The sequence below is a fragment of the Pteropus alecto genome, unplaced genomic scaffold, assembly GCF_000325575.1.
Source record: "Pteropus alecto unplaced genomic scaffold, ASM32557v1 scaffold246, whole genome shotgun sequence".
In the NCBI taxonomy this organism is placed as follows: domain Eukaryota; kingdom Metazoa; phylum Chordata; class Mammalia; order Chiroptera; family Pteropodidae; genus Pteropus; species Pteropus alecto.
In genome coordinates this window covers 1,829,488-1,852,617 of record NW_006437742.1, presented here as the reverse complement: position 1 = coordinate 1,852,617, position 23,130 = coordinate 1,829,488, and the positions used below count along the sequence as shown (strand labels likewise).

At 34.8% G+C, this 23,130-nt stretch overlaps 1 protein-coding gene and 1 pseudogene across 3 annotated transcripts in view; one reads left to right on the top strand and one right to left on the bottom strand.

Annotated features, from left to right (window-relative positions):
• Positions 1-23,130, top strand: part of TBC1D8B (TBC1 domain family member 8B) — a 79,072-nt gene that overhangs the window by 5,106 nt on the left and 50,836 nt on the right. For 2 of the 3 annotated variants that reach the window (XM_015591663.2, XM_006914793.3), the window contains exons 2-7: positions 7,581-7,691; positions 14,961-15,079; positions 15,576-15,801; positions 16,465-16,705; positions 19,714-19,921; positions 20,578-20,745. In XM_015591663.2, the coding sequence (XP_015447149.1) occupies positions 7,581-7,691; positions 14,961-15,079; positions 15,576-15,801; positions 16,465-16,705; positions 19,714-19,921; positions 20,578-20,745 (1,073 nt within the window). The remainder of the gene's footprint in view (positions 1-7,580; positions 7,692-14,960; positions 15,080-15,575; positions 15,802-16,464; positions 16,706-19,713; positions 19,922-20,577; positions 20,746-23,130) is intronic. The other variant, XM_015591664.2, reaches the window with a different exon arrangement.
• LOC102894755 lies at positions 9,167-13,582 on the bottom strand (annotated as a pseudogene).

Below are 23,130 nucleotides of genomic sequence, written 5' to 3'. Positions count from 1 at the left end.
GTTCTGGTTTTCTTTAGATAAATACCCAGAAGTGCGATGTCTGGGTCAAAAGTTAGATCCATTTTTAATTTTTTGAGAAACCTCCAGACTGTTTTCCATAGTGGCTGTACCAATTTGCAGTCCCAACAACAATGTATGAGGGTTCCCTTTTCTCTGTATCCTTGCTAACACTTGTTTTTTGAGTTTTGATGATAACCATTCTGACAGGTGTGAGGTGATATCTCATTGAGGTTTTAATTTGCATTTCTCTGATGATTAACCATCTTGAGCATCTTTTCATACGTCTATTGGTCATCTGTATTTTCTCTTTGGAGAAGTATCTGTTTAGTTCTTCCCATTTTTTAAATTGGATTGTTTGTTTTTTCGATGTTGAGTTATATAAGTTCTTTATATATTTTGGATATTAACCCATTATCAGATGTATCATTAGCGAATATCTTCTCCCAAACAGTTGGTCGTCTTTTTGTTTTGTTGATGGTTTCCTTTGCTGTACAAAAACTTTTTAGTTTGATGTAGTCCCATTTGTTTATTTTTTTCTTTTGTTTCTCTTGCCCAAGGAGATATATCTGAAAAGAAATTCCTGTTAGTAATATCAGAGAGTTTACTGCCTATGTTTTCTTCTAGAAGTTTTATGTTTTCGGGTTTTATATTTAAGTCTTTAATACATTTTGAGTGGGAAGGCCTCTTTAAGGTAACCTATTAGCAGAGCTCAGAGAGGTTAGAGTATATGGGCCAAGCAGATATTTGGGGTCAGAATGAATATACATAATTCTTTCTAGGTATTTTGCTGTTAAGGGAAGCAGGGAAAGGGTGTTGTAGCTGGTTACTGTGCTGGATGTTGGGTATACAGTGGTGAATAAAACAGAGATAGTCCCATACTTACAGAGTTTATCATCTTGTTGGACAGACAGATAATAAACAGCCAAACAAATATATAATTACAGGAGTCATCAATAATAATATCAGCCTGGTTTCAGTGACTTCCAAATAGTCATGAATAAGGGATATTTGAAACCCCCAAAGCAAATTTCCAAGGCCAGTCCTGGTGTTAAAGTATGCTTATCAGATGTCCTGTTAAATGATACAAAGATTTCCTAGAAGCAGTGATTAATAACAATAGGTGGAATTCTGCTGGCAGAATTCCAGTGTGACATCTGGCAAAATTTGCCAAAAGCCAGTTTGGATTGTTTTTTAATTAGGTCAACCATCTATGAGCACTAACAGTATCTGGGATGGGGTGGAGAGGACATTTTATGTGGGAGAAATAATACGATAGTGTAAAAGCAAAAAAAAAAATGGCATTTGTTGGAGACTTAACAGGTATTCCAGATTCATTTACTTGTGGTTGAAAATATAAGACTCAGGAGATAGTGCCCTTAGCAACTAGAAAAGATTGAAGAGCAGTGACCTCATCTATGGAAGATGAAAACCTGAGAGAGAATTAAAGGGACCTGAGAATTAAACCTTTGTTATTTTTTGTCTCCACTGTTCTTTTAGTTCTAGCTTAGGTGGTCTCTTTTTTTCCTCCCTCACTCCAGTATAAAGAAGTGAAGTTTTAAAACAAGGGATAATTATATATATTTTTTTATCATTATATTAGTTGTCTTCTTGTTTTAAACTAACCAAAATAATGGGTAGCTGTAGTTCTTCTAAATGTTTTTAAAGTACCGTACTGTGTATGAATTTATTCATTTGCTGCCACACTTGCTTGTTGCTTCGTACGTAAGAATTCAGATGTTGTATTTTCTTTAATTTTCTGTGAGCTACTCCTTTTGTATTCTGATGCATAAGTCTTAAAGTGTAAGAAGGTGCTGTAAGTAGAGATGGTAATAATTCTCATAGTTCCCTATGTTTTAATCTTTAGAAATGTAGTTGGGTTTGACTGATAAGTCATGTATTTTTTTTTCCTCCACATGCCATTGTAATCTGCTATTTGTGACATCAGTTACTTCCCTAAAACGATTTTTTAAATCCTTTAATGAGCAAATATTTTAATTAGAGAAGGAAGTGAGTGCTTATGTATTTCCAGTTTTCAAGTAAATGTCTTAAAAGAATGCGAGGAGAGAGAAACAGAACAAAAGAATTATTATTAACTGTTTTCCAAAGCTCTTGGTATAAAGTTGGCAGCTTTGCCAAATGTGGCTATTTGAATATTCAAAAATAAGCATTCACAGTCCTGTTTTAAGGACTTAAATCTGATAGCAAAAGCAATAGATTCTGAAAAACAACCTCTACCGAGAACACTACTTTCACCAATTTGAATGTATTTCCTACTAAGTGTGTTGGCAGTTTACTAATTAGTTTGTTAATTAACATTTAATGAAGTTGAGATTATAAAAAATCCACTAAAAAAGATGTACTTGTTTGACTTTGTAAACATGGCAATGTATGACAATATACAGAATCCATTATAAAGTTCCATCAATCATTTCTATGGCCGGAATTTATAATCAAACATTTAACTTAGAATGGAAATAAATCCTCTTTATAATTAGGATGTTCATTTAAATGACTCTTCTGCAGCTAAAGCAGTGTTGCCTTACACAGTGCCCTCAATCTAGTTTACAAACAGAAAGAGCCACTTGTCAAACTAAAGTGTACTATTATCTCCTCCAACAACACTCAGGCCTTGGTCCTGCTTGAATATCATTATCATTGACCTAATACAAAAAAAAAAAAAAAGAAAGAAATGTTTACCAAATTTGCAAGAGACTGAAAATTGAAAGGGACAATTAATACCATAGATCAGTTATCTGAACACTAGCTACATATTAGATTCAACTGAGAACCTTCTAAAACAAACTAAATGATACTAGAGTACTTATGGGTAAAATGATATGATATCTGGAATTTACTTTGAAGTATTCTAGGAGGGGTAAATGACAGAAGACTGACAAAATGTTGATAATTATTGAAGTTAGGTGATGGGCATATAGAATTTTCAATATATTCTATTCTTTTATATGTTCGAAAAATTTTATAATACAAAGTTAAGGGAAAAATAGGATACCCAGGCCTGACTCCAGATGAATTAAATTACAATCGTGGCTTTAGTAGTTTGAAAACTTGAGCTTGAGTAGTTGCAAAAACTCCAAATGATTCAAATTTTCAGTTTGGGTTGCTAATCACTATCGTAGAAGATAAGATCAAGATTCAGAAAGGTCTGGACAAGTTAGAATGCTCAGTTGAAATCAATGAGATCAAATTTAACATGGGTAAATGTACACTGCTTTTAGGTTTTTTAAAAAATCAGCTGTGTAGGACAGAATACTGAGGTTGGTGCTTATATTTGTTAAAAAGATCAAAGTAGGTTAGTCGACCACAAGCTTAGTATGATAATATGTAGTAGCTTAAAAAGCTAGTATGATTTTAGACTGCATTAATAGAACCATGAGGGCCACAATATAAAAAACCTGCACTTGTTCAGACCATACCTGGTATTCAAGTTTGAATAACGTATTTTATGAGACTTCGACAAATAGATATGTTAAGAGAATGAATGGTAGAAGAAATAATAAGAGGCCCAGACAATTTCAACAAACATTTGAAAGAACTAGGCATATTTTAAGCTAAGAGAAGAATAAGCAAGGGGAAACAAGATAGCTATAATAATATTTGAAGATCTATCATGTTGAATAGAGTATATTATGTTTTGTATGGCCTACAAATTGCAAAGACATAGCATTTTATTTATTCTAAGAAAAACCTTTTTTTTTGAGTGGGTAAGAAATAGCTTTATTTTTCTATCTTAAAGGTTAAAAAGTATTTATTGTAAAAATTTCAGAAAATATGTGTAAGTATAAAAAAGAAAATTATGATTACCTATTATTCCATTGCCCAGAGATAACCACTGTAACCAGAATTGTTTACCTTATTTGTGGGTTCCAGTGCAAAATTAACAAGCGAGCTCTTTGTTTAAAAATTAAGAATTTCAAGACCATGACAGCAGAGCATTTAATCAAGTACAGGGCTGTTCTGAGCATGAGACCCTATAAAGAGGTCACAAGCCCATAAAGCCAGCCCTGACTATAACATTTGGATATATATAAAAATCTTTTCATATTTTAGAAAGAACTTTCTAATTAATAGAAATGTCCACCAATGCAATAGGCCACCTTGGTAGAAGTAAACTTTGGAGTTATAAAGGACAAAGCTAGACTTTCTTTCAGGGATACTATACTATAGTGTGGATGAATATGCTAGAGGTTGGGCTCTAAGACCTGCTAGGATATTTTTCATCTCTAAAGTCAGTGGTGCTATATCTCTATCCAGCCAAAAAGAATTTTGGTTCAAGAACAATAATCATTACCTTCAAATTGCCTATTTTTTTTTAATCATAGAACCTTGCTTTTTTGTTATCTTGCTATCCCATTTAATAAAAAGCATTTCATATCAATTATGGTGGTGAATTTCCTTAAGAGTTTTGGTGTTACCTTGTATTGGCAGGATGCTACGGAAACCCTAGACCTTTACCAGGGTCTAGAACATTGGTACTTTACTCAATTATAGACATTCAAAGGATGATTTGAATTTCTTGATATTTCTTTATACTTTAAAATCTCATGTTTTGTCATGTAGCTGAGAGATAGTGTCTATTCTATTCCCAATTTACTATAGCTATAGAAATTCCCATGTGTAGGTTGATTCATGAACTTGGATACTCAGGCTGTCAGGTGATAAACCTGTGTATATGGAAAAGCAACCCAAGGTTATCAGCTTGTTTTCTTATACTTTTAGAACCCAGATATTGGGTTCATACTAATTCTTGAACGACTTGTAGAGATTTGATGATTATAGATAGCTTAATGAGCTGGAAGAGTTCTCCAAGTGACTAGAAATATATTTTAGAATTGGCTTCGAAATTATTTGTTGCATAGTTTTATACTAATTGCCTGATTTAATACACTTAAAAAACGGAACAGTTTCCTGTCTACATAGTGTGAGGCACTTAACTTGCAAACACTTCTGCTACAAAAAGAAATGACCCTTCCGGCTGGTGATTTGAGCACTTTGTCCCCAGTCTCAAAACTTTCTATCAGAGAACTAATTTTTACGTTACTCAAGAATGATTCTCTGTGGCCTCTCCTTTCCTCTCTCCCTCCTCACATGTCCACACTCCCACTGGTATATTTCAGAGTCAAACTTTTCTTTACCTCTGTGTTCTTTCTCCTGTTCTTCTAATACTACTTTTTTTTCTACTATATATAAATAAGGAAATTGGATTTTAGCTAGTTTAATTTAAAATGTGGTAAAGGTGAAATAAATGATTTTTCTCGCAAATTTGAAAATACATTTTGGAAACATTTTTTAGAATTTGAATTCTAGGAGGGCAAATCTAGCAGCTAGAACAGTGCTGAGTTTGATAAGTGATTTTATTTGAAGTTATAATTCCTTTATTTTGATAATTTTGTCAGGTTATTATATGTATATTTTTGTATACAGACAGCCATACAGTTGATTCCGTTTTCAACCTAAAGAAAGTTACCTCTTTTGGTTGTCTTTTACTACCACTCTTTTATCTTTCCTTTGAGTATTTTGACTTTCTTCAAACTGACAACTTTCTCCTTTTTTCCATTTCCTGAATAATTTCAGTCACATTACTCTGAGGAGGTTATCTGTATGTTTAGCCCCCACTTTTCTTTCTTTATATTTGACCAACTCTTACTTTTCTTTCTTAATCCTTGATCTCTTAGCCAAATCTCCAACTTTGCAGTGGCTTCTTCACGTTGAAAATGAAAGAATTATTTTTCCTTTGAAAGTGATAGAATATTTTTTCCTTTTATCTCCAAACCCTCCAGTAATTCCCTTCGCCTCTCCTCTCATATAATCACTTCCTTTGTCTCGCTTCCTCATTCCCATTCTCTCTTCCTGGTACCTCCCCTTTCATAATATTCGTCTGAATTTTCTTATTTCTATTTCTGAAACAAAGTTAATTCATACAGTAACTCTTTTCATATCAGATAACTTCTTTATAATCTATACATGTTGCTATTGCCAAAATCTTTTTTTTTTTTTAATATATACTTTACCCCCATTATCAAAACCCTCTGTCAGGTAGCTAATTGATATTATGCTGCTTTTGTGACTCCTATTTTTACCTTTTACCAGTTCCTACATCCACTCTCCCACCCTGTTCTTTTAGCTGAGCCAAATATCTCTTTATCTCTGTTCTATCTCCTACTCTTCTAATTTACCTCCCTCTATGCTTATAATAACTCCCTACCTCACATCTGCCAACCTACCTATACTCTCGTTCAAAGCTTACTTGCAATCTTAACTCCTTTTAAGTGGATAAAGGTAGGAAAATAGCCAAAAGCCTGCTTTATAATTGATTTAATTTTTCCTCAAAAATCTGAATGCTAAATTATAGAGAAATGCCTCATAAAGCAAAACCAACAGTCAACCAGTTAAAGTTCCCAGAAAAGGAAGGTAGATTTATATAGCTCAGCCATCCCATTGATAGAGTTGATATCAATGAATTTTGCTCCTGTTACACTCAGCAGTATGTTGAAAGTTAAGGATACAGACCCAGTGGTAGAAGATGGGGTGGTTATTCTCAGAGAATTTATAATCTATGTAAGGAGTCAAGATTAATATACCTGAAGTACTTAGCAAATAGTTATAATAATTAGCCTAATAATCTATATGATAGGTTGTGTCATGTACACTTTAAGTCCTACAAGTAATCAGAGAAAAGGGAAGGCATTATTGCCTGGGGTCGCCAGTAAAGATTTCTTGAGGAAGTGGGTCTTGAAGAAAATGTAGAATTTGGATTAGCTAGACTGGGCTAGAAGATATGTGTTAGCATTTCTAGGTGAAAAGAGAATTAGCAAAGACCTTAAGGGAGAAATTAGTTGATTGTTTAAAAAAACAGTAAACTTTGTTCTAGGAAAAATTAGGAAATATAATCAGATCATTAAATTGAAACTAATTGATCAAAAGCCTTAGTTTCAAATTACAAATTGTTAAAAAGAAAATCCCTTTACCTAATTATTTTAATTAATCATGGTTTTGTTTTGCTTCAATATCTAAGGGGTTTTTTTCTGTATAATAATATTAGCTAACATTGACTGTTTTACTATGTGCCAAGTATCGTTCTAAGTGTTTTATATGTACTAATTCATTTTTTTACAACAACACTTTGTAGTAGGTTTTATTTTAACCCCCTTATTTTGCAAATGAGGTTGAAGAAAAGGTTAGGTATAGCTGGTTCAAGCTGACATATGCGACAGAGCCAGGATTCAAGTCCAGGTAGGCTCTGGTACCAGAATCTACATTCTTATCTGCTACGTACACAACCTTGTATAGGAGGTATGTAAGTGCTACAACTATATCGTGAGATTTGGACAATTAAAACTGACTTATTATTTTATTGAAAGATCATTTTCTCAAATACTGCTCATATCAGAACACTGTAATATTTTCATCCAGAATATATTTTTTCTTTAAGAAAAATCTCCATAAGGAAACTTTGGGCTAGAAATTTTAAAAAGTAAATCCATTGTTTTTTTGTCATATGAAGTACTATTAATATCATCTCTTATAAAATCCTTCTTTCAACAATCTCTTTGTTACAACAGGGCTTCTGGTTGGGACTCTTGACTCAGTCTTAGACTCAACTGCTAAAGTAGCTCCATTTCGCATTCTACACCAGACACCAGATTCTCAAGTTTACCTGTCAATTGCATGTGGTGAGTATGATTTTTAAAACATGTAATTCAAACAAATAAGTGTACTAGTCAGTTTTTAAAAATATGATTCATGTGAGGAACCTGAAACATGTGTTCCAGCAGTGTCGATTCTGAGCAATTTTGGTCAATGCTACTGCTCTGTGACTCTTTTCTCCAACTTACTTCTCCTGCTTCACCCAACTGTAGGGACAATGAGAACTTGCCTATGAAATATTTGTTTCATCTGTAGTAACCCAAATGAGAAGATTCAAGCCCAAAACGTAAAAGTCATCCCCTAAGAAAGTATGAGCCTGAAAAATTGAATATTTTTTTGGTTACATACCTACTTTCTCACAAAAGGTACCATATCCTTGAAATACTTGTTTTTTCAGCTCCTTCCACATATTTATATTGTGGGTAGAAAAGGAATTAGGATAATTCTTCCTAATAAAGCAACTCAAAATTTAAAAAAATCACAGTTTACTTTTTTATGATGCCGTTATAATGCTGGCCTAGATTAGAATCCCAGATTTTTGACCTTTTAATGTTGAAAGACTGCCTTTTTCTCCTTTTCTCTTGTCTTCCCTCTCTTCTCAAGTAGATATACTTTTTTAAAAATGAAATGACTTTCGTATAATTCATATCTGTGAACATACAGCTATAGCATACAATTAATTTTTAAAGACGTGTGGCTTGTTTTTTGCATCTCCCTCTAAATTTCCTTCAGTGTTGCTGGTGAGTGTTTTCATCTACCTCTCTTAAATTGAATGTCATTTAAACAAAAAGAAGACATTACACCTGCTGACATCATGAGACATCTATAACCTCAATTTTAAATCCAGTTGGTAGAAATTTAGGAGAAAAATGTCCCTTCTACTTTTTTTAAAAGAATGATTATATAACTTATTCGCCCAAATTGACCTGATGTAGAAATAGTTACCTATTAGTGAGGCTTCCTTATACGTAAAGGACTAAAATAAAAGCCTAAAATTTTTCCCTTGGCTTTTAAAAATGTTTACAAATATCATAAAACATTTGAAATGTGAACACTACTTTATACAATGAAAAACTATTTACAATTTGTTGCTTCCAGATTGGTTGCTTTTACATCATATATATACACTGCATGTGTCTTTAGCCAGGCACTTCAGTCCAATTGCACGTTCTCTTTATACTTAATGGCTCTCCAAGGTCCCTGGAAATTCAGGGAAAATGTCCACTTACCTTCTCCTTAGTAATTATGGCTCAGCAGGCATGCCACCAAAATCATCTATAACCCAGAGATTCTGGCAATCACATATATATAAAATGTGTAGACTAGATTTTTCTCCAGTAAATACTAATTTGCCAATACGATCTATTTCCATCTTAAGCATTTGTTTGCAGTTAGGAAAGCATTTTTTTCCTCAGTGGAACTAGAGTGAATAAAATGGTCTGTTGTTCACACCGGAACTGAGTTATGATGTCTTTTTATCCAAATAAAGCATACTTTGGCCAGGAATATAACTTTTTCTTAAAGAGTTTAGTTGCCTTCATACGCCGGATTGCTACATACATTCACAGTTTTAATAGACTGTAATTGGCTGTTGCAGTTGTGCTTTAAAATTCTAAATATTATTTTCATTAGTGAGTGCAAAGCAAATGTTCCATTTGACTACAATTAGTCTTAGAGTTATAAACTCCATAATGTTTTTTAGTAATTTCCTCATTCTCCAGTTTTTCATCATTTGCTTTTTCAGGTATGACTTCCAGGCTCCGACATGATTTCTGAACGTTGGCATTTTCTGTGCCTGGTTTATTTAGTCCACATGAAACGGTAGCATAATGGATTTGTTTCAGGTTTTCCAAAGTCTTCATTCTTGGCATATTTCAGAAGATCTGTTTGTCCCTTTAAGATGATAATATTCCAGATAAAGTTCTCTCCACTGCTTTTTGTAGTGTTCATCCCTTCACACCTTCCTTGGTGTCTGTGCTGTGCAAGTGTTCATGGAATCCCATGGCTGCCTTCTGACAATATAGTCTTTTCATGCATAGCATCTGCATTTTAAACTAAGGCCTTGAAGATTTGGATCATCATGTCATAAGTTGTTACAGTCTTCTTTAGAACGTCGGGCATAATTCCCTGCAACTCCATCATGGGATACTGCTCGCTAAGATTCAGGACCACCAGGGGTGTGTTATCAGGCCCTGGAAAGCCTAATAGGTGTGGAGGTGGACATCACCAACATGCACTGCATGAGACTGGCCACAGAGGAGAGGCCACAGAGCTCCTTGAATGATACAACGGCATTCTACATGTTCTCTCTCAGATCTGTGGCATTCCATATGAGGTGTTCTTGAACACCTCATCTATAGTTTTAATCCACAATGTTCTCAAAGATGCATATTCTCTGGATTTCTTCCCTTTTCTCACAGAAAGGCCTCCTATGAGGTTTCCCTTCTCCTCTTTGGTTAGTAATAGCCACATAGACAAAGAGGCATGTGCTAGGGCCTCTCCAGTCAATGACTGCAGGGTGACAAGATGGTAGCCTGTCTGTATTCAAAGGGAATGGTGTAGTGACCAACATATTCATGCCCAATGTAGCCATCATCTAGTACTATAAAGGGCCCCATGGCCATGCAGTTCTGGTAGGTTGATTTGAAATTCAAAGCTTTCATAAAAAAATGAGAGCATCTCCATTCTGGTTTATGGTTTTTGTCCTTTGTTCTGCAAAGTCGTCAGGGATTCCATGAATTTCCACATAGACATAAGGATCCACCACGTCACCTTTGGCACTTAATCCTTTGAGTTTAGGAAAGTTCTTCCGACTGATGATTTTAATGTGAAGAAGCTGAGGTGAGATTCCTGGGACAGAGTCTGTACTGGCACTGAAGGAGTCTTCTTCCCTCATGGTAACTAGCTGAGGGACATAGCCATAGTTTCCATTCTACCTAAACCATCATCAGGCCTGGCATGTGAAAGTTTATGGCTATGATCTATGATCCCACAGCCACATTCCCAAAAATCTTGAGGGTTCATTTTACTAGAGTTGGTCATTATTGAGCTAGGGAAAACCCTAGCAAGAAACATTTGTTGTAATTTACAAAGTCCCCTGGATTTGCACTGGCATATTTGTTGGGAAGCACTTCATTAAATGAACAGACTTCCCAGTACTTCTGAACCTGAAAGGACACCTGAAACTCTTTGAACTGAACCGACTTACAGATGCTTACCAGTTCAGACAGTTCTTTGCAGAGCTGAAAAGTTTATTGAGGTATAAATGGTTAATACAATTATATAATTTTCAGGTGTAGATTATCATTTGACATATGTATATTCTATTGTGTGTTTGCCACCCAGAATCCAGTTACCTTCAGCTACCATATATTTGATCCCCTTTACCCACTTCACACTCCCTTTCCGCCCCTATATTTGAACCCCTGTACTTTGTCTACCACTTCCCTCCTCCCCCACCTCTTACCCTCTGGTAACCACTAGTCCATTGTCCATGTCCCTGAATCTCTATTTGTCCTGTTCATTTGTTGCTTTTAGGTTTATATCCCATGATAAGTGATATCATGTGATGTTCAACTTTTTCTGTCTGGCTTATTTTGTTTAGCATGATTATCTAGAGGTCTGTCTACGTTGTCGCAAATGACAGTATTTCATCTCTTCTTATGGCTGAGTAATATTCCATTGTATATAAGTACCACAGCTTCTTTAGCTAATCATCTATCGTAGGACAGTTTGGCTCCACGGTGATTGGTCTTGGAGGGTATAGAGGGATGGGCCCTCTGGGTTGGAAGTTGGATGCTGCACCTCAGCCTCAGTTTTGCAACCTCGGCCGGTAAAAATCAACTGTTGTTTCTCTGCTGTCCCGTCCCGCTTCTCTGCTTTCTGTCCTGATGACTGGGCCCTGCCACAGGCTGCATGGAACTCATAGCACTTCCAGGCAGGGCTGTTCAGGGAAGTCACTGCATCTTCCCGCCTCATCCTCCTTCTACAGGGAGCTCCTGAGGCCGTGAGAGGCAACTTCTTTATTTCTCCCAGTCCACTGCCCAAAACCCGAGGTTCCAACCTGTGGTAGCTCTTATGCGCAGACCCCACGTTCAGATGTGCTGGTGTGCACTTTGGGTGTTTTTTGTTGAGTTTTAGATATTTAGCTTATTGTTGTTTCAAGGGGAGAGATCTGAGGAAGTCTCACAGTTGCCATGTTTTTCCAGCAATTCCTCTGTATTTCTTAACCTGAAAGGACATCTGAAATTCTTTGAACTTAATTGACTTACAGATGCTTACCAGTTCAGACAGTTCTTTGTAGAGCTGAAATTGCGTCACAGGTACATTGTTGGATTGCTCCATGTTCTCTTTTCCCATCTTCTGAGAAATTTCTGCTCCTTCATCTTGATCAGTAGCATCTCCTTCTACTCCAGAGCAATTTGAGGACAGCTTGTTTGCTTTAATTTGTATCTTCTCTTTTATGACATCTGAGGATGGGAGGTAAGATTCTTCAGCATTGGGTGATGTTGTATAGAGATTATCTCCTAAAATTTTCTTCATGTGTTGAACCATTATCTTCTGTTGTTTAATAGAACCTCAGTTTTCTAAACACAAGATAAGTGGAAACTCAGAAGCAAAGAATGCATACTTGTTAGTAATATCAATGACATTGTGGAAACTATCTGAGAGGTCATGGTGTGGCCCATGTAAATGACATGTTCATTGTCTGGTCCATTCTATACATCTGATTCAACACTCCAGCAACCTATTTTAAGAACTCGAGTGTTAAAAAAAAAAAAAAAGAATGTATCTTATGATATCAGCGGGTCCTTGGAACTGATCCTCTATTAAATACATGTTATGAAATGAGTTTATAAAGTTAATGAGACGAAGTTTGCTTTATATCATGACAGACCTTATATTCCAGATCTGCTACATAACAGTCAGGTGACATAGGTAATTAGTGAACCCATCTGTAGAGAGCCAGCTCTTTTCCAGGCCCTCTTTGGATGGCTCATATTTGTGAATCATTTCAAGGCTTATTTCCTCATTTACATGTGCCAAATCCTGCTCTGCCTCAAGAAACATTATAAGGTCCTTGGTATCAAGGAATTCTTTATTGCTTGAAAACTGAACTAAAAGGAAATAGATTTCAGGTGTAGTACAAAGCTCTTAAAAAAACCTCAACGGATTCTTTGTGACTGCAGTATCAGCTTTGTCCTTGGATTTGTGCAATTCTTTGAACTTAAATTTAATTTTACTTGTTTTTAAACCAGGATTGAGGTTTCTGATGCAGTGCATTGCATTACATGGAGTTACGTGTCCAAGGTTATGTACCTATCAATTTCACTAAACATTTGTGAAACCCAAGAAGTCCTCATATTGTCTTGGCTACTTTCTAACATATCAAGTGTATGCTTTCCATAAAAAAAATAGGTATCACAGTCTCGTGACCCAGATGTTCCCAACATCTGCAGATTTGGCAACCAAATCAAGTGACTAATAATTCCATATATGACCTAAAACTCACGATCTTCAGATATCTGGTTGGAAATGCCATTGCCACGGAATATGTATTTTTTCCTGTTCTCAATTCCTTGATGGATTTAATATCAATCTTGGTTTTCTCAGAATCCTCCCTAGATGGTTCCCACCTCAGGTCCTGCATGTCATCATCCATTAAAAAACATCTATGGTATGGGAGGTGAACACACAGTGTAAATATACATATATTCCTTACTGTTAAAGTGTACAGCTGAAACTTATTGGATTTTGTTAACCAACGTCACCATAAAAATCAATTAATTTATTTTAAAAAGTACCTATGGTAAATTCTAGGGTTGGAGCAAACATTTTTGAGTTCTGAACCCTCGTCCATTGAATTGATACAATTGCTTGTGCTGCTGATCTCTGTTGGCATGCTACTGAATGAGACTGTTTTTTTTGTTTGTTTGTTTTGTTTTTTTTGTTTTTTTCCGTTCTCTTTTCTGTTTTGTGCCAGCCTTGATGACGATGTTGGGATGTGGGAGCACAGGCCATCCGGTTTGCTCTCCCAGGGGTGAGAGCAGGCATCCTGGCTGGGTGTCAGAGCAAGCGCTGTGCCCTGCTGTCCCCTGGCAAGGCTGGGCCAGGCTTCGTCCCAGACACCCAGAGGCTGTGGTTTCCATTGGAAAGCCCGCCACTGTGATAGCGTTCCTGCCGGTGTTCCAGGCGACCATGGCTGCTGATGCTGCATTCCCAGGCTGGGCTTTCAGGGTACCCGTGGTGTAGAGAGCCAGGCCAGGGAGGTAGGCAGAGCCCCACCAGCAGTGCGCCACTCCCCAGCTGCACTCTGCCATGGGCACCCCGTGATCTGCCAACACTAAACCCAATCTCTGTGTCCTCTCTCATGGCTTTCATTTGTGGTTTATTAAAGAAAGTTATTATACTTGGTATGGTGACTTTAATAACATGAATATGATTCTAACTGAATTTGTAGGAAATAGGCAAGTTTGCAGTTACAGTAAATGTTTTGATGTGTCACTCTCCATATGACATAAAACATACTAAGAAGTCAAGATATTTCTTTTGATCAAGATTTGTGTAATTCCCATTTCTGGGGAGATCTTAAAGGTATGTGAATTATATGGGGAGATTGATAGATACTGAAATGTTCAAGCCAAAGCAACCTAGAGCTAATTTATTTAATCTGATCCTCAGTAAACGGCCTAATCCTGATTCAGCAGGTAACATGGATTTAACCTTGCTACAGGGTTTTTAACCTCTTTTGTGAAATTTCTTTTAAGTGACTAGGCCTTTTAATTTAAGGGCGACTCTGAGCAAAGGCTTCATACCTTCTGACATAAGTAGAGTGAATGTCCACAGTTGATATCCACGTTTATACACTGTGCATAGGATTGTCACAGGCATGCTGTTTTCAGTCACACAGATTATTTTTAGTCCCACAGTACTGTTATTTGAAGACCAGGGATTAAATTATGTGTATTTATGTTCTGGTACTCCATATATTTTCTTAAAAGGTACTGGTTATTGTAAGCACCAGGTACTGGCATCTTGTTTTCAGAATTTTGTATTTCTCATGAATTGTATTTACTTTTCTCTCATTTTATTAAATATTATATTCTTCTTATTTATAATGAAAAATAGTGTTCATGCCCACAAATAGGGATGAAGTAGAGTATAAATATAATACCTTTATTTTTTATGGTCATCATTTTTGAAAAGGAGCATATATAATTGTATTTCCTTTTAAAATAAGCAGTTTTATTGTGGAATTTTTCTTGAGTCTTTTATTCTCTTTCATTATTAATCAGGAGCCAACAGAGAAGAAATAATGAAACATTGGGATTGGTTGGAACAAAATATCGTGAAGACCTTACCTGTGTTTGATTCAAATGAAGATATTACTAATTTTGTACAAGGAAAAATAAGAGTAAGTGGCCTGGATATAATTTGTAGGTGGAGTACCAAAATTTTTCTCCCTTATTTGAGGATCAAAGGCTACATGAAAGGTCATTGTTTCATTGGCACCTTTTAGGATTGACCGAAGCATACATATGAATGTCAGAGTCAGTGCTAAAGAAAATTGTAAAGTCAGTGGTTAGTCTTTGGTGCCCTTGTGAATTTCTTAGGGATATCTTCATTTTAATCTCTTGAGTTTGGAGTTTGAGTAACCCTTAACTCAATCAAAACAGTATTTAGCATGTGTGTTTATGGTAGCTCTTTGTGAGGCATTAGAAAAAGCCTAATGACAAAATTAAAGAAAATATGCTTACCTCTGCCCTAAGTGCATAATATGCACACATATATAACTACGATACATGTACCTGTTTAGATATACACAGTTGTATTGAATTAACTGTTTAAATATGTGAAATATTTTTTTGTTGGTAATGATTAATTTTCAGAAAATATTTTGTCTCCCTTAGGGATTAATTGCTGAAGAAGGAAAACATTCTTTTGCAAAAGAAGATGATCCTGAGAAATTTCGTGAAGCCCTTTTGAAATTTGAAAAATGTTTTGGTTTACCAGAGCAGGAGAAGTTAGTGACCTATTACTCATGCAGTTATTGGAAAGGACGGGTTCCTTGTCAGGGTTGGCTCTATCTTAGCACCAACTTTCTGAGCTTCTATTCTTTTTTGTTAGGATCAGAAAGTAAGTCGTTTCTATTGCTTATGACTTTGAACTTGCCGGCTGACCTATCAACTCTGTGGTGGTGTTAGTAATAGAATTGATATTAGGGGTAATTAAATCGTACATTAAAATTTTACTTCATCTGGAGAAATAATCCTTTCAAGGCTGGTTGCTTAACATAGGCACCATTAGAAGTATGTTAGAATGCCTTGCATATTGTGGGAAGCAAAGATTATTAAATGATGATGGCAATGTGTAAAGTATAATTCCATTTCCCCTTGTTCTAAACTATCTACCTTCTTTAATCCATATTTTAATCCTTGTTTTAAACATAATAGAAATATAGTAGCCATAGTACTTAATATCCCACAGCTACAAAGAAGAATCAAACAGTACTGTTCATAGCACACATATAGCTTTTACATCAGTGATTATGTAATTATGTTAAGTAACAGATTTAAATATCAAATCAGAATTTTTTTACATTTTTATATCTATTCCTAGAATTACAATTATTGTATGTTCATGATTATGATTCAAAATTATAATTCAAAATATTTGAACTGAAGTATTTTAGTTGTTCATAGAGTTTTTCAAGTAGTTATTGTTTTGAAAGACCTGATTGATAAACATTAATCAATATTAAGAAATGTAACCATATCTGCTTGTAACTCTTATTTGCAGTAAAACTCATTATCTCCTGGGATGCAGTCTCAAAACTTGAAAAGATTTCAAATGTCATACTGACAGAGAGTATTCATGTGTGTTCCCAAGGGGAGAGTCACTACTTTTCAATGTTTTTGCATATTGACCAAACATACCTTCTTATGGAACAGCTGGCAAACTATGCTATAAAGAGACTTTTTGACAAGGAAACATTTGATGATGACCCAGTCCTTGATGATCCTCTACAAATCACCAAAAGGTATTCAAAGCTTAGTTAATATTCACCTTTTAAAGAATTATTTGACCAAGGAACGGTAGTATTGATTAGCATTAAAAGTTAACTGTTCTATATTATAATTTTTCTTTAGAGTTAATTATTAATGTATGTGTTTTAGTTTATTCATATGCATTTCAAAAATAGTATCCTCTCCATGAAATTTAATTCTAAGAATCAGTAGAAGTTAGGTTTGAAAACTATTTCCTGAGATCCCTGTAGGGTTTGCCTTAGAGTGCTTTTAGAAACGTAGAGATTTATGTGTGCCTGGTTACTCTAACTATAAATTTCTCTGAGTAGTCAAGATAGTTTCGGGTCTGAAATAGTTAAATGTATTATTTTCAAACATAATTTATAAAGAGCATCGTTTTTGTTGTTGTTATTGTTTTTAAGAGGTAAGTTAATGGAGTCAGTGGAGCCATGGACTTTAGAATGAGAGTAGAGCAACCTTTGGAGAAGTCATAATCTCTCAGGACCTCTGTTTTCTCATCTGCCATTTCTACCTTAGTGAGCACTTGTAAGGAATGAGCAATATAATGTGTGAAAGCACATTGTAAAATATAAAGCCATAGATAAATGTTAGTCATTATTAGTGCCTGCATCAGAAGTATTTGTCTGATAGCTATTTGCCACTATACTTGATTTGCTGAAACTGACTAGTGAGCTCCCTTTTATTCTGCTCAACATGCAAAAAAGTTGACTGAAATGAGCATGCCAAAGGGAAGGAGGAAGAGAGGGTAGGATCCAGAAATAGCTAGTGGAAGCAGCTTCTGACAAAGAGGATGAAGGTAGAGACTATATGGGAAAGTGTAAGAGGAACCTAAGTCACAATCCTATGTATAGACCAGAACAAGTGACCTGGAAGGTTGTGTGATTACTATATAGTCCTAACTAGGTACAATCATTCCTCTTGCCTATTCTTAAACCATTCTCAAACTCTATATCCATAAGGATTCCTTTGTAAGCCTGCTGCTTTTCTGGAAAATAGATCAACAAGGTGCATTTTTTACACCTTATTGCCAATATTAGGTCTCAGTGTGCAAGATTTATAAATAGAACTCTATCTTGTTTATGTTATAATTGGGCATTTGTTTTTGTAGTTTTTTTTATTAGTTTCAAGTATACAGTACATTGGTTAGACATCTATATAGTTTATTGTTCTTTCTTTCCTCTGGCTCTCCACCTAGCCAATAATCTATCAACTACTAATTTATACTTTTTTAATCCTTCACCCCTTTCTCTCAGGCCCCACATCCCTCCTCCCCTTTGGCCATCACCAGATTATCCTCTATATCTGCGAGTCTGTTTTTGATTAATTTGTTCTTTTTGTTCCTTAGGCTCCACATGTAAGTGAAATCATATGGTATTTATCTTTCTCTGTCTGACTTATTTCACTCAGCATAATAACCTTTAGGTCCATCCATGTCATTGCAAATGGTAGGATTTCATTTTTTTAATGGCTGAATAATATTTCATTGTATATATGAATCATAACTTCTTTATCCAATTGTCTGTTGATGGGCATTTAGATTGCTTCCATATCTTAGCTATTGTAAATTGTGCTGCCATGAATATTGGGGTGCACAGATCTCTATGAGTTATTGTTTTGGTTTTTCTTTGCGTAGTTTGTTTCTTAATCAGAACCATAAACAAATCTTTTAGCCATTTTATTTCTTTTAAAATATCCTCCCTTAAAAGGCCATCTAGCAATGAATTATTCATTACCAAGTCCATATTTAAATTAGATATAGGAAATCAATTTTTGTCTGTGTATTTTTAAGAAAGTTTATTGAAAATCATATATTTCTAAATCCTTTTTTCTAGTAAGTTAAAAAGAACAAAGGCTTATTTAGACTTAGTCTCCAGATAACTTTTTCCTAAAATGAAATCTCTTTATTGCTTCAACCTATTGTTTTTACAAATATGTGTTATTTCTATAACTTAAACAATATAAAAACATAATAACAATAGTTAAATTCAGTGTGTATCTTTCTAGGCTTTTTAATGCATGAATTAAAAAATAATTGCAAAAAACATAAATTAGACTAAACATCACATCTTCTACAATTTGCTTTTTTTCCCACTTAAAATAACGTATCATGGACATCTTTTCATTGATATAGAATCCAGCCTTTAAATAATAATGAAGTGAAATAACCCACCACATTACAATTTAAGTGGGATAGAAATTAATGTGTTTTTTTGTTCATATTTATCAGAATTATTTTGAAAGACATGATGTGCCTCATAAGTAGTATATACTGAAAGATGAATTTAGTTTTAACTTGGTTGGCTTTGAGTTCAAACATGCATAATTTACTTACTACCTCAGATGGCATTGCTGCTTAGCTCAAGTGTTTGGTGCCTCTAGAAAAATCGTACTATTCTAAGCATTTGTTTTTTTATTTATATATTTATGTGTCACTTAACACGGTATCTGTGTTTATTGACACCTATCCTGTGCTCATGCAAGCGATGTTATTTTATCTTGCCTCTACTTTGGATTTTTTTAATATTTAAATTTTGCTTCACTTAGTTTTAATATGATTTTCTGCACTATTATTCCTATACAATTGTGATGCCATAAATTTTCATTATTTTATTTTGTTTGAACTGGTTAACTTTCTTGATTTTCTGATAACCAGATATATAATTATTGCCTGCCAAGATTGGTTTTAGCCATATTCACATATTATGACTATATAATAATATAATCTTCCAGCAAATCACCCCTTAACAGATGGTTTGAAGACCTACATCATCTCTCGCTTTTGTGCATTGTAACCCACTATTAAAACAAAATTGGAAAAGAGAGCAAACAAAATGAATTTGTGAGGAATCAGTATGTTCCTTCCATTTCATAATTTGTGGAAGAACATAGCATGTAGTGTTTAATCTTTCTGCTTTACAGTGCATTTAGATTAATCAACATAGGCATGTATACACTTTAGAAGGCATTATTTAAGCCACCCCATTCTTTTTCTTTTATACAGAGGTCTGGAAGATCGAGCCCACAGTGAGCAGTTTAATGCATTTTTTAGGCTGCCCAAAGAAGAAACTTTGAAAGAAGTACATGAATGTTCCTTATGGGTACCATTCAGCCGCTTCAATGCTCATGGCAAAATGTGCATTTCAGAAAACTATATCTGCTTTACTAGCCAGGATGGCAATCTATGTAATGTAATCATTCCATTTCGAGAGGTAATGTAAATTTGGTTACATATCATTTTTTTTTTTGTTTGAAAATGTTACTCACAGGTTAAATGTCCTTTAATTCTGTAAATTATTAAAAACTCAATATCCTTTTAGTAATTTTTAAATGATCATTTTTTTAAGTTCAGCATCATTCTTCAGAATAAGAGTAACATTTTTCAGTATACGAATATTAGGATAAGAGCCTTATAGCTCTTGTTGAAAGTAAAAATAGAAAATAGAAAAAATAAAAAATTTCGAAACAAGCTGAGGGTTTAGTATGACTCAAAATGGAATGTGATCACTCAAGACATTTATGACATGAATACCAAAACTTAGACAATATACACTGTCAAAAAGAATAGAATCGATAGCTTTTGTGTAAGTCAGAAATAAATTGTCAGCATAGTAGCACTGAATTTTTACATTTGTATTGTCAATTTTAAAGGCTACATGTTAGTCAAACCTTTTCCTTGAGAAGTGAAGTGACTTGCACTGAGGTTACTTGTATCAGTGATACAACTGGAACCCAAAGTCTCTTTCTTCATTAGTTAGTTATACCACATACCTAAACTTTTATTTACGAAAGAGTAAGCTAAACATTTTGCCTAAAGGTGTCAGCAACAAGGAGAAATGTGATTCATTTATATGTTTTTACCCCTCAGGTCTTAGCTATAGATAAGACAAATGATTCTAGCAAATCTATCATCATTAGCATCAAAGGAAAAACAGCTTTTCGCTTCAGTGAAGTTAAAGACTTTGAACAACTGGTGGCAAAACTCAGGCTCAAGTGCGGGGCAGCTTCAACTCAATATCATGATATTAGCACAGAGGTAATTATATAGCAACCAAATCATTTTGGAAAAAAAAGGCTTGTATTTTATGTGGTTCATTATTTCAAATAGAATTCATAGTACCTTTCCTATTCATACTTCAGTTTATTTTTTTAAAGGCTAAAAGCAAAGAAAGTATATTCTATAAGTTATCATAAAGTGGAAGTGAGAATTAAAGACTTTATCCTTTTTTAAGAACTCATACTTTAGATTCATATAAGTGAAATCATATGGTACTTTCTCTGACTTATTTCACTCCGCATAATAACCTCTAGGTCCGTCCATGTTGTTGCAAATGGTAGAATTTCATTTTTTTAATGGCTGAGTAATATTCCATTGTATATATGAACTGTAACTTCTTTATCCAGTCGTCTTTTGATGGGCATTTAGATTGCTTCCATATCTTGGATATTGTAAATTGTGCTGCCATGAATATTGGGGTGCATAGATTTTTTGAGGAACCTCCATACTTTTTTCCATAGCAGCTGTACCAATTTGCAATCCCACCAACAATATATGAGGGTTCCCTTTTCTCCGTATCCTCGCCAACACGTGTTGTTTTTTGATTTATTGATAATAGCCATTCTGACAGGTGTGAGGTGATATCTCATCATTGTTTTAATTTGCATTTCTCTGATGATGAGTGACCTTGAGCATCTTTTCATATGTCTATTGTCTATCTGTATTTCTTCATTGAAGACGTATCTGTTCACTTGTATGCAGAATCTAAGGAACAAAAAAAAACAAACTAATCAAAAGAGAATCACAAATATAGAGGACAATTTGGTGACGGACAGGAAGAAGGGGGTTTGGGGGGCTGGGAGAATGGTGTGAAGGGTTAAAGAAGTACAAATTAGCAGTTGATAAATGGTCATGGGGATGGGGACCACAGCATAGGGAATGCAGTTAGCATTAATATATATTGGGTAGGTGGAATACCAGAGGAGAGAAGGAGCAAATAGGAGGATTGTTTTATAAACTATATAAATGTCTGATCAATGTACTGCATACTTGAAACTAATAAAATAAATTTAAAAAAAACTTTTTTTATAAAAAACTTATCGATTGATCTTTCTTGACTATATTTGTCATTTATCAAAAGTACACACCTCATAGTTTCACATAACATGTCTTGTAACAACTCAAACTATCTTTGAGAAGTCAGCAAGGCCTAGGGAAAGGACTCTCCTCTTATTGCTTTAGAGAGAGAGCAATTTTAAATCAGTCTGAATATCTTTTATTTAACATTAAGTAGGTCAGGCTTATTTATATAATCTAGCCCAAAGCAAAATAGTTGCATATGTATTTACTAGTAAAATAGTAGAGAAGGCAAATATTGTTGGGCAAGGTGGTTAAGAGCCTGATTTTGATGTTTAGTGTGTCTTTCATGGAAATGTAAATGGTTTCAAATTGATTGTCTTTTACAGTGCCTAGGAACCTCATGTTTTAATAGATTGACAAAACATCACATTATAAGTATATTTAATTCAAAATTCAATGAAAAATCAACATTGGCTTTATTAGCTATATTATTTTATTTGAATTGGACTATAGAGGCCTTTACCTCTCTCTCCAGAATAGGGACCGAAAATATTACTCTAAGTTATAATGCAGTATTTTATTTTTTATTTTTAAATAAGTTTATTGGGGTAACATTGGTTAATACAATAATATAATTTTCAGGTGTACAATATCATTTGACATCTGTATATTCTATTGTGTGTTTACCACCCAAAGTCCAGTTTCCTTCAGCTCCCACATATTTGATCCCCTTTACCCACTTCATGCTCCCCCTAAACCCTATATTTGACCTCCTTTATCCCATCTACCTCCCCACTCCTCCTGCACCCCACTAGTAACCACTAGTCTATAATCCTCTGGTAACCACTAGTCCAAGTCCATGAGTCTCTATTTGTTAGTCCTGCTCATTTGTTGATTTTAGGTTTATATCCCACATATAAGTGATATCATGTGATTTTCAACTTTTTCTGTCTGGTTTATTTTGCTTAGCATCATTATCTCGAGGACCATCCATGTTGTCGCAAATGGCAGTATTTCATCTCTTCTTATGGTTAATATTCCATTGTATATATGTACCACAGCTTCTTTAGCCAGTCATCTGTCGTAGGACACTTCGGTTACTTCCATGTCCTAACCACTGTGAATAATGCTGCTATGAGCATCGGTGTGCAAATATCTTTTCGGATATGGGTTTTCAAGTCTTTGGGGTAAATACCCAGTAGAGGGATTGCTGGATCATATGGTAGATCAATTCTTAGTTTTTTGAGGAACCTCCATACTGTTTTCCATAGTAGCTGTACCAATTTGCAATCCTACCAACAGTGCAAGAGGGTTCCCTTTTCTCCACATTCTCTCCAACATGTG